Here is a 12,615-nt window from a genome sequence, read left to right as displayed (position 1 = left end):
TCATGGCTTGAATTCTTGTCATCGTGATTGGTTCATCTGCAGGCACAACTCTGGGTGCACACTCGATCGCACGTCGAGGTTCATGGTTGTTGATTTCCGTTACCATTTCCTAATCCGCTACGTGTTCTCGCAATGATGATTTGTACACCAAAGCAAGTGTACAGTGTACCGAGATGTGATTTTATTAGTGACGTATTTACATTTGACGCATAAGTTCACCTTATCTCTCCGAAAAGTTATATGTCAGTTCTAATACATTAATTATAGATTTAGAATCATAAACACATAAAATTTCAAAATCAAGGTCGGCAATAGACCTTAGATCAACTCACGTAATATCAGTTTAGGTATGAAATGTAAGGCATGCTATAATATAAATCATTTAGCACATAACAAGAAATTAGACAAATTATCCTAAAGTATGTCAACGTTTGTGTCAATTTAGGTATACTACCTAAAATGTTTTACACACACATTGATAGATTCCACTTTATGCATATTTTAGGGTAGTTTTTATTATCATTTCGAATCATATTTTATGTTTTTTCATGTGCGTTAGTTTAAATATTGTTCAACTCATGTTTATCGTTAGAGTTCACATACGACTCATGTTTTATGTCGTTTTTAGATATTTCGAGTGGAGCGGTACTTTGGGAGCAACCTTGGATGCATATTTGGAGCTTGGTGGAGCTAAAACACCTGAGGAAGCTGTAAGCTAGGTTGGATTTGCTGAAATTGAAGAGTTCGCGTCCGAAACGCGCGTTTTATGAAGAATACGATCGTGCTTCTTATCAAACTTTGATCACATTTATGCATCGAGGATTTGTTGGACCGAAAAATTCATTTGGAGTATTTTTGGAAAAAATGCGATCGTGGATCCTAAAATGTGATCGCATTTTCGTTCGATGTCTTAAAATTTTTGAAAATAGCAACGTACTTCATTAAACGAAGATTCTGGGAACTTTGACCAAAAATGCGATCGTGTTTTCCAAAATATCGATCACATTTTTCACTTTCTTGCTCCAAAAGTTGTTGGCTCGTATATAAAAGCTCACTCTTTGATCAGTTTATACCCTAGACGTTCCCAGACGACGAAAACAACTTATGAAGGCGATTTTCTGCACTTTTTCATCACTTTCTGAAGATCTGAAGGATGTGGATCATCTCAATAATTTATTTTAGTAAGATTCAGTAGTTTAATGTCTCTTTTTATTGTTCTAGAACTGTTTTTAGTCATGTCTGGCTAAACCCTAGATTTTAGTTATGCACGTATTAGTACATTTCATGTAATCAATCATTAGACTTGGTTTTTGATTCGTGATTCTATCTAGATTTTCAGTTTTGTAACTAATCAATGTTAGATTTTAGTTCTTTTTAGTCTGATCGCCTAATTTAGGATTAAATCATTCTGGTTAATCAATTAATGGAATCCATAACTGTTCTAATAAATTTGTAATAAGTAACAAGTATCAGATTGGTTCCATTAGGGATTTAATTCTTATATAAACTAAAATTTCATATTCTTATGCTTCCGAGCTTGTGAGAAGTATCGAATATTGCTGGGAATTTTACACAGTTCATAATGCTACTTTTCTGATTTTGATTAAGAGCTTGTTTAATTAAATTAGTAAAAAATTATGATGTTTTAGTTAATTAACTAGGTAAAAGAGAATATACTAGAGCTTGTTGGCTTTTCTCAGTACCAGCTTAGATAGAACACATTTTGAATAACTAGGTTTGTGTTGATTGCATGATTAGGAAAGTCACAACAGAACTAAATTCGTTTTTATTACTAAATTTTATTTAGTTTTTTTCATTGCTATTTTAGTTTTAGTTAATATTCAAAAATCCCATTTTTTACAATTTTTTGTTTTATGACTAGAATGTGTCTTACGCAAAGAGACATTGACCCTTAGGTTGTGTCTCTGTGGATTCGAATCTGCTTCCTTGTGATATCCTTAAGTGCATTCAAGCAGTGATTTTTATTTGTTTAGGATGTCCACGACATCGTCTTATCAAATTGGCGTCGTTGTCATGGACACGGTGCTGCTAACTATTTTATGTCATGATCTTTTTGTAAGGTACACCTCTAGTCTTCAATCCAGAAATTGAAGAAATCGCGAGGAAGCTGAAGAAGCAGACAAAACTTAAAAAGAAATAAATGGGTTCCTCAAATCCATCATCCTCTCTGCCGCTAGAAATCACCACACCACAAGGCAATCCCTTGTGGAACGAACCTAAACCCTATTTTTCACTATTCCCAAAAGTACCACTATCTTCACCTTCTCACAGCCTATTTAAAAAATATTACCCACCACCTTCCGAAAAATCTGAAACCACGAACTCTTCTAAAACCGATTCTGACAAATCATCCATGAGTGACAGAGAGGGCGAAGAGAAAACTCTCAGACAGTGTGCCACCCAAGAGGTTACTCAGCAACCTCTCTACATCACATTTCCTAAATCCTAAAATTTTGAGCTAAAATATGGGTTGATTCACCTCCTTCCCATGTTCAGAGGCCTCGAAAATGAAGACCCATATAAATTCCTCAAGGAATTTCATATGGTTTGTTTATGAATGAAGCCACACGCCATAACAGAAGACCAAATAAAGCTAATGACATTCTCCTTTTCACTTCAAGACTCAGCAAGAGAATGGATGTAAGAGCTCCCATCTGGGTCGATAACCATGTGGACTGTACTCGCGAAATTATTCTTAGAAAGATATTTTCTTGAAACACGAGTTTCAAGCCTTCTTCGTGAGATCCTTGGTATCAAACAAGGAAGAAGAGAATCTTTGAATACGTATTGGGAGCGCTTTAAAAAGCTACTTGTTCGGTGCCCACAACACGAAATCAGCGATTACCAACTCTATAATTGTTTTTGTCAAGGTCTTACACCTATGAAAAGACGGATGATAAATCCTTAAGGTGGCAGAATTTTAAGCGACATGACACCAACAGAAATCTGGAAGCTGATATAAGAACTTGCCATTAAGTCGAAGAATTCCTGGAACGAAGATGAGTGGTACGCTGATCAGCTAATATGAGTTAAATAAATAAATTCTTCTCATTTAGAAGCTCATATTTTTTGAACTGAAAAAAGTTGTTTTACTGCTGACAAAAGAAAATAGAGTCATAGTTGCGAAAAAAATAGTGTGGAATATGCCTGAAGACTGACCATCCTACCAATATGTTTTCACTAAAGCAAGAAGATGTTGCTCTAGTGAAAGCTGTCGCAGGATACCAACAACATAAAAATTTTAATCAGCCTCCAAATTATTAGCAGAATAGTAATTTTCAGCAAAGACATCAATTTCAGCACCCACCTGGATTTCAGCAACAACAAATTTTTCAAAATCAACAGCAATTTTAGGAATCAAAATTTTTAGCATCCTTCAAATCAGCAATCTGGCAGCTCCATGTTGGCATTAAAAGATATTGTTAAAAGTTTTGCTACCAGAACTCACACGTTCCAGAACGAAACCAAAGCAAACATTAAAAATCTGGAGCAGTAGATGTCTGAACTTGCCACTTCTGTGGGTCGACTGGAGTCTCAAATGAAATTACAAACGTAAACTGAACACAATCCAAAGCATAATATGAGCGTGATTTCCTTGAGAAGTAGGAAGATTTATGAAGGACCAAGCAAATCTGAAGTAGAAGAGCAGGCTGGAAAAAGAAGCTGAAGAAGTTTTGGGTAAGAAAGAAGCTGAAAATGCGGAACAAAAAGAGAATCCCAATCAAACCAAGCCAATTCTGAAGGAGCACAAGCCAATCCCACCGTTCCCATCGCACTGAAGAGCACGAAGCAAGAGCAAGAGGAAAAGGAACTCATGGACACCTTTTGTAAGGTGGAGGTAAATATTTCGTTACTTGATGTTATTAAACAGATTCCTCGCTATGCTAAGTTTTAAAAGGAATTATGTGTTTCAAAGAAAAAACTGAAAACTAATAAAATAATAAAAGCTAGTGAAAATATTTCTACTATTTTGAAAAAAGGCTTACCCCCAAAGTGCAAGGATCCAAGAATTTTCTCGATTCCTTGTAAATTGGGAAGCCTAAAATTTTCAAAAGCCATGCTTGACTAATGTTTCAGTCAATGTCCTTCCCTTTTTGGTTTTGAAAAATTAAAATTAGGATCTTTATTAAAGACCGGGACTATCATTCAATTGGCTAATCACTTGATAGTACACCCAAAAGGTTTATTGGAGGATGTTCTTGTCCAAGTGAATGAATTAATTTCTCCCGCTGATTTTTACATATTGGACATGGGCAATGTTGATGTTTTTGATAAAAACTCAATCATTTTATGAAGGTCATTCATGAAAACTGCTAAAACTAAAATAGATGTTTTTAATGGCACACTTTCAATATAGTTTGATGGGGATGTGGTTAGCTTTATAATAAATGATGCTGAAACTCCAACTGATAATCATTATGTTAACTTTTTGGGTACCAGCATTCCTTTACCCGTGGACTGCTGTGAGTTTACTAATCATCTTGTGCAAGATATATTTCTAGATAGAAAGTTATCTGATAATGCATCAAAGGAGCTGAAAAGAATCAAGCTTGGGGAGGAGGAGAAGGTGGTTGCTGAAAAGAAGCTGAAATGGAAAAAGCTTGGGGAAAAGGAGGAGGATACAAATAATTCTCTTTCATTGATTCATAAAAGATTACGATTGTTGACCAACATAAATACATCTTTTATAAATAATGTCTGACGAGAAACGCGAGTGTTATAGAAACTACTTGAACCTCCTGCTATGAATCAAAAACTAGAAAGGGATTTGAACATACAAATTCATATGAAATCACTTCTGGTTCTGAGTACCAAATCCTCTTTGTAATCTCCTTATTCTTGACCCTATTTCATGGAACCCACAAAGTAGCTTACCTCCCCAATGCTCTATCCCAATCACCAACAACCACCATCCCTAAATTTGAAGCTCTAGCCCTTCTCAACATATCCAACAATCAGAATCATCTGAAACCAACGCTAACCAATCCATTCCTCTATTCATGGAATGTTGTATTTGTCTCTTCAACGCCTAATCCGCTGCCTGAAGCTTGTCCTCAACCGTCTTCACAAAAAACCCCCTGCCCTTCTAAGCTCCGATGCCAATTTGTACCCAGTTTTGGGCGTAACTAGGGTACTAGCAGCCTCCGTGCAGTTGTGATATCCGGTAAAAAACCTCTCCTTGAACCGTTGTCATTTCTTTCCCTTCAAGGATTTTATTTTGCTAACCTTCTTCTCTCTTTCTATCATTTGTAACTGTTTGAAGTGTTGTAACACCACCGACGATTTGATTGAGCCAAAACACTACCACGATCGTTCATACACATGGATTGAAAATCGATTCATACAGATGGGTTTTTTTAGAGATCGATTATCTATGTGTGTGGGTTTCGTTGGAGAGATAAGTTCTTAGGTTTCAATTTTCAAGTTGGGATAAAGATAAGGGGAAGGAGATCAAGAGAGAATTGTGTTTGAGTTATAGGTGTCGAGAGATGTGTGTGTGTGTGTGTGTGTTATTTCTTGTAGTTTGTTGGTTCAAGAAGAAAGAGAAAAAAAAACATGAAAGAGAGAAAAAGTCAAAGAGAGAAACGAAAAGTCAAAGAGAGAAGGGGATGGGGTTGACTGATTTCATTTATTTTTTATTTCTTATTTTTAAATTAAAAAAATGTTAAAATAAATATAAAAAAATGGAAAAAAGAAATTAAAAGGGCAAAATCGTCCTTTCAATTTTTCCAGAGCCAAAACCAAGGGAATTCTTAATTTTGGGACTAAAACCACCGAAAATTCTTGATTTTAGACTTTCTATGTAAGCCGGAAAATTTTTGGACCCTATCCACAATTTTTGTGAAACCACAAGGACCAATTTTGCAATTTTGTCGAATTTTTATAATGTATAACACATGAGATTTGTACTCATTAGGCTCTACTAAAGCTTAATCCAGTAAGTTGAAATATTTTTACAAGTTAATAGCGGCGGTTAGAAGTATAAATAAATTTAAAGTCTAAGGAATTTAGAAGACTTTGGTGATTGTAACGATGATATTACTTTCATTTTGAGCCAATGCTTTTATGTCAACGTTACACTCTCACATGATGTTTTTCAAACTAATTTTGGAAGTTATGTTTGTATTCCGCATTTAAACTCTGAATTTTATCAACTATTTTGATGCTTAAAACTTTGGAACCATTTTCTGCAAATTAAAAACTCTGAAAATATTAAAAATTATTATTATAAAGATTATTTAAAATAGCTCAATGCGAGCATCTTCAAATGAAAAGTTTTGTTTTGTTTGTAAAACTTGTAAACTAGACACATCTATTATGCTTCTGTTTCATATCTCTAAGTCTACTATTTCTTTTCCATTTGATATTATACATTTTGATGTTTGGACATCTTCTATTTTCAGTCATAATAACTTCAAACATTATGTTATTCTTTTAGATTATTTTACGCATTTCTTGCGGGTGTATGTTTTTCAACATTAATATGATGTTTTTACAAAATTCAAACAATTGCATGCTTATTATGTTCCAAACCAATTCGGGTGTAACATTCAGTCCTTTCGATGTAACATTGGTCGTGAATACAATAACTCCCAATTTCACCTCCTTTTTTCAACATATGATATTCAGTTTTGATTTTCATGTCCTCACACATCCCAACCCCAACAGAACGGTAAATCTAAATGTATGTTTCGCTCCATAAATAATATCATTCATACCATTCTATTCCATGCCCACCCCACCTCACTTCTGGGTCTAATCCCTTCACATGGCTACCTGTCTATACAATATACTCTCATCGTAGATACTGATTCCTTGACCTATACATCTATAAAATAATCTTCTCTCCTCATGTTTACTTTGACAAGACCATTCTCCTATTTGGAATAGACCTTTTATATTTTTTTAAGGCTAAGAGGTGTTTTGCAATATACCTAACATATTTTTTAATGGTAAAAATGTTTGAGATTGCTTATTTAAAGTGTTCGATCGCACAAAGAAATCTGCTTATTGCGATATGATACTATTAATAAGCACTTTTCGATAAGTTATATTTTAATAATATGCAGGATGTCTTTGGTCATTTTACATGCAGGATGTCTTTGGTCATTTTACATGCACAAGTAGGTTAGTTAATCCAAACATTTTTTTTTCTAAAATCTCATTTTTACACCGGGTAAACTAATAACCATTTAAAAAAAAAAAAAAAAAAAAAACTTCAATTATTTTAAGTAAGCAATCCAAAACGCCCCCAAAATATAGTGTAATTTGATGTAAAAGATAATGTTTGAACTCCATTTCGATATACCTTAACTTCTATAATTCAAAATGTAACTAACAGTCAACTTCATGTACTATAAATTCCACAAGTGTGGACCTCTGTCTTTTCCTCAATGGAAGAACAAAAGCAAAAGGTGTCAATGATCGTGATTGGACTCAACTTTAAATCATCGTTACTTAAAGAATAATATGTTGATTGAACATGATAATGACACTTTATTGGTTAGTGGCAACTCCCAAAGCATGGCATATGCATATCCCCTTTCTTTTACATATAAAAAAGACCAAAGACACAATTTTAATAATAACCCGAATTACCCATGTTTAAAACAATGCAAGACATTCATCATTTCATCTATTTTATTAACCTCTATGAAGTAATATTCTGATCTCTCTATCAATAACTTGATGTGGAAAAAGATCCGGTTAATTTAAAAAGCTTTTTGTTGGCTATAACGTCTTATTCCATAGACATCAACAATTCCAGGAGGGAATACAGGATCAATAGCCCCTCTAACAGCAACTTTTGCTACAGCTTTAACATCCACAGGTGGAGTTAGCAATGGACCAATGACTGGAATCTGGTTTAGTGACTTTGCATATTGTAGAACCTGCGGTAACATAAGTTATTATCGAGGGTTATTGGTCGATGGAATCAGGGAAGGAATGGAATGGTTCATTCCATCGGAATCAAGCATTCCATTCCTTCTAAAACATACTTACCATCTCAAGTGGAGAACCGATTACTCCAAGAGGCAACTTCATGTTGCCAACTCTACGTGTCCCATAAATGAAACCAGGCCTCAAAATCACATCTAAAAAAATTTTAAAAAGTTATTGTCATAATACATACAAAAATAAAATAAAAAATTAAAAAGTTATTGTCATAAAAAAAAAGGCGATATATCATATATCATATATTATATGATACTCACGTCCATATGGAAACTTTGTTAGCAACTCTGTTTCAGTAGCTCTCTGCATTATAGAAATGTGTAGGTGAATAGGTGAATAATCGAAACTGGAACAATAATATATTTTTTTTTTCCAAATTTGCCCTTGTTTATATTTTCCTTTCAGTTCCATAATTTACCCTGAAAAAAGAATTACCTTTCCCTCATAATATCCTTGTAGCAAGTAATTAATCACACCAAAGTCAGAAGCAGATATGTAGACAAATCTTTTAATCCCTGTAGATAATAATAACCAGTTATAAAATTACAATTAAATTAATGGATTGGTAACCATATAAAAAAAAGTAAGTTAAATAAAGGCACAAAATGGATTTAGTTTAAACCTTTTTCAGCTGCAGCTCTAACAGCATTTATGTTTGCAGTTCCATTGATCTTGTACATGAAGGTGTTGGAACCAAAACCACCAACACAAGATATCTGAATGATTTAAACCGAATTTTAAAATTTGTATGATAATTTACAACACAAATTAGCCAATGATAAACTACACATGTAAAATGTGCCCTAGTTTTTGACAATATTAATAAAGGAGCTTTATGAAGAAGAAGAACTAAGAAGACAATACATACAACAGAAGTGACTTCATTGAGTGCTTCCTTCCATGAATCACCAGATAGCAAGTCACCTACAATCACATCAAGCAAAAGATATGAATACATACAGATGGCAAGTATATTTATATTTTCCATAATTTTCCATTAAAATAAAAAGTGAATCATGTGTCATGAACAAAATACCTTGATGCCAACTCACTTTGTTTGCCCATGGATCTTTGATAGAGGGCTTGCCAGATCTACAAAAGAAAGTTAATCAACATCTAATTTCAATACTAATTTCACCAATTTGTTATTGTAAATTGTCTTCTATGAGATCATTTCAAAGTAAAATGCTTTCTAGTTTATATCTTAATCCACAAATATCAATTCAAAGAAACTGGGACAAATGTATCAAAATCTAAGGGCCTTTTCTTTACATTAACTATTATATGGATAAATGAAGTTTTGTATGGAGTAAGTGATGCGGTTTCTTTTTTGGACTGAATGAACTGTCTGAATAAGAGTAAATGACTATTTTACCCTTCTTTCTTAATAGATAATCCTTCATCCTTTCACTTTACACATTAAGCCCTATATATGTTAACTGAAAAAGAAACACCCTTGTATATTTGTCTGGATTAAGTGAATTAAGTAAAAAAGAAATCATAAATGGAATCAATGAACACATATTAAGTGAACTAAACATACCTGCTAAGGCTTGCAACTGACAAGCCTCGGTCCAATGCTTCTTTGCATATGTGGGACCCAACAAACCCATTTCCACCCAACACAAGTACCTGGTTCAAAAGAACATTACAAATAAATATCTTAATACATATACATACATACATCTATACATATGCAATATGGCAAGACTCTATTCACTATACATCTCAAAAGTAAAGAACTTCTCTCACAAGTTGCTAACAAGATCAGATACCTAAATAATGAAGCATTCCCTTTTTTGGAAGAGTTCCATTACAATGTTACTTATGTGCCCTAAAGTAATTATGAAAAGATAGTAATAGTAACGATTTCTTCAGATGTGTTTAGATATTTCACAAGTGTTCAAACTCATTGTAAACTATGTGCTATTTGGACATTAAATATCCTTGTTTAGATTGGGTATTGTAATCTTATCACCCTTTATGAAGAAATATATAAAAATAGTCTCACAAAAACAAAGGTAATATAACCTAAAAGAACCTTTTCTGAAGCAGGTGGTGGAGTATTTATTGTCTCAGCATCCTCTACTTTAAGTGGTTCATCGATCTTATTAGATTCCGTTGACAAATATCTTCCTCTTCCGATTGAACCCCATGTATTGCTACAGCTTTACATACAAATCAAGCAATTCAGAATAATGTGAGTCAAAATAATCGACGAACGAATGAATTAAAACTCCTAATAATCCCTTTTCATCACACAATTAAAGTCCATTTCTCAAAATTGAGAATGCTAAAGGGAACGATTAACATAAACTACCTTTAGTTTTCACTAAACGCGACTTTGATTACAAGAAATTTACCTTCGTAGTCTACATTCACCGTAATTACACCAAAAAGAGGGAAAAAGAAACCCACTCGATTTACAAGGGATGTGGTTTCTTTTACACTTATAAAAATCTAAACCCATATCCAAAACTATAGATAAACTCGATAAATTACTACCCTGATTAAAAAGAAAGAGTGAGTTTTTAGACTCTGGTGAAAAGAGGAAAACCCATTTGATCTGTTTGATAGGGGCTCATTTCGGGCTTCATGTTTGACGAATTACTGGGGGGAAACGGGGCAAATAAAGATTGAAAACTTACGATAATCTGGAGAGCGATAGTCTGGAATGAATTAAACGAGACATAATAATCGTATCAGTGTTGCTTTCGATGGACGAATTCAGAGAATCAAGAAGTAACTGGAGTCTGATTGTTTCGAAGAGGGGACAATGAAGGAAAAGAGAAGCCAGATGGCAAGCAAAAGATGCTGACACGTATACTATACACGTGGACTAATTTCTGCCTATAGTAGACACCAACCTAAAATAGGCGAAAAGCCCAAAGTTACACATTTGTCCCTCAATTTGCAGTTTCATGAAATGAACTTATTATTATTATTATTATTATTATTATTATTATTATTTTGGTAATAGTTCAAGATTCAATCGATTTTAGGGTACACGCCCGAAAGGAGATCCATAATTATAATCCTAGGTGAAATAATAATATTTGTAATTGTAATGGAACCGTTGTTTAAAATGAAGAATTAATTAAGGACAAAACTTTAAAAATGGTCCCTGTGGTCTTCGAAAATATGAAGTTTAGTCTCTAATTTATAAAAACCTCACACACGGTCCCTGTGGTTTCAAAACTTTTAACAAATGGTTCTTTTCGCTAACTCCGTTAACAAATCCGTTAAGTGAAGGGCATTTCTATCATTTCACAACCACAGGGACCATTTATGAAGTTTTGCCTTAATTTAAAAAATAAAGAAATAAATAAATATAATTATTTAATATTAAAGGGCCCCACCCTCTCTCTCTCTCTCTCTCATATATACAGTGAAACACTAGAACCTACCCTCCTCCTCCCATTTTCACCCAAATCCAGCTAAATCGAGATGCACACAAAGGCTTCAACTCCACCATCTTCGAGTTAGAATCTGAAACCCACGTAGGAGGTCCGACGACCTCCTTATCACCGTTGGAAGCCGTAACATCTCCTAACCCTCCACAATGCCATCGACGACCACCATAGCAGTCCCGTCATTGGGGGGGGGGGGGGGGCGCATCTGTTTTGGTGCCAAAGAAGACAAAAGCAATGAAAAGGGATCGTCAAAAGCTTTATGGGAAGCTTTAGCTCTCTCCTCCATCCCCGCGCTTCTAGCCTCCACGACATCTCCGGACTCACTCCAATTAAAGAGTCCAAACAGTTCTCCAAGAGAGAGAAACAACCGCTCGAGAATGTTGAGGTCCTCTGGATGATCGAGTTGCAGGTCTCGTCTCACTTCCATCATGCTCGCATTATGATCATTTGTAAGCGGCTGGGCGATGACTTTGCTTAAATTTCGTGGATTCGCACGCCCTAAAACAGCTCTGGAATCACCCAAATTAGCAATGAACAATTTCTTATTCCATATGATCCCAACCCGACAACAAGAACCAACTGAATAGATGTTAGGTATGTGTTTCAGTGCTTCACGCGCAAAATAGTTGAATCTTTTCTCAGTTTCAACAACCACATTTCTAAGCGCTTGTTTGTTAATTTCCTCAATACATTCATCCCTGCACATGCCTCTGTTATCTGTTGGATTTCATAAACCAAGGTATGGATGAATCATTGTGCATTCATTCATAATAAATTATCAGACTCTATGCACATAAAGTGTTCGATGAAATGACAGAACCAAAACATTGCCCTGTTGCACCATATTATACATTCAGTCGAGCAAATTTATTCACAAATATGCAATGATAAGATCCGAGAAGTACTGTAGAATCAACAAACTTCAAACAAATATGGTTACGATGATGCAATAATGAAGATCATAAATTACAGACGAATGTGGAAGAGGTGAAGTTATATGATAACGGGGATTGAATTTTCCCTTTTTATTTTGGGTTGCAGGTGCTTTTCCAGTGAATGTAAGAGAGCAAAACAGAAAGAAAGGGGTGGAGTGGGGAAGAAGGGAATAAGGGTGGGGTTGTTGGGGGGGGGGGGAGAGAGAGAGAGAGAGAGAGAGAGAGAGAGAGAGAGAGAGAGAGAGAGAGAGAGAGAGAGGGTGGGGCCCTTTAATATTAAATAATTATAT

General features: G+C 34.7%; 2 protein-coding genes across 3 annotated transcripts; both read right to left on the bottom strand.

Annotated features, from left to right (window-relative positions):
* Positions 1-7,475: 7,475 nt before the first annotated feature.
* Positions 7,476-10,762, bottom strand: LOC145117678 (uncharacterized protein At1g32220, chloroplastic-like). 2 transcript variants are annotated; one of them, XM_079053982.1, is made up of 10 exons: positions 10,626-10,762; positions 10,019-10,145; positions 9,521-9,609; positions 9,014-9,069; positions 8,846-8,901; positions 8,600-8,693; positions 8,413-8,492; positions 8,238-8,280; positions 8,026-8,117; positions 7,476-7,913 (listed from the first exon to the last, which is right to left on the bottom strand). In XM_079053982.1, the coding sequence occupies exons 1-10, from the start codon at positions 10,667-10,669 to the stop codon at positions 7,734-7,736; spliced, it is 861 nt and encodes a 286-aa protein (XP_078910108.1). In that variant the 5' UTR covers positions 10,670-10,762; the 3' UTR covers positions 7,476-7,733. The 2 variants fall into 2 exon arrangements, with proteins under 2 accessions (XP_078910108.1, XP_078910109.1); XM_079053983.1 differs by having other exon boundaries at positions 10,019-10,139; positions 10,626-10,737.
* Positions 10,763-11,526: 764 nt separating this feature from the next.
* LOC145112217 (putative protein phosphatase 2C 43) lies at positions 11,527-12,096 on the bottom strand. Its single transcript, XM_079048414.1, has one exon. The coding sequence runs from the start codon at positions 12,094-12,096 to the stop codon at positions 11,527-11,529; it is 570 nt and encodes a 189-aa protein (XP_078904540.1).
* Positions 12,097-12,615: the final 519 nt, after the last annotated feature.

Source organism: Lactuca virosa, chromosome 5 (assembly GCF_052849685.1).
Source record: "Lactuca virosa cultivar CGN04683 chromosome 5, Lactuca_virosa_CGN04683_v6, whole genome shotgun sequence".
Classification (NCBI taxonomy): Eukaryota; Viridiplantae; Streptophyta; class Magnoliopsida; order Asterales; family Asteraceae; genus Lactuca; species Lactuca virosa.
This window is presented reverse-complemented; position numbering and strand designations above follow the sequence as displayed.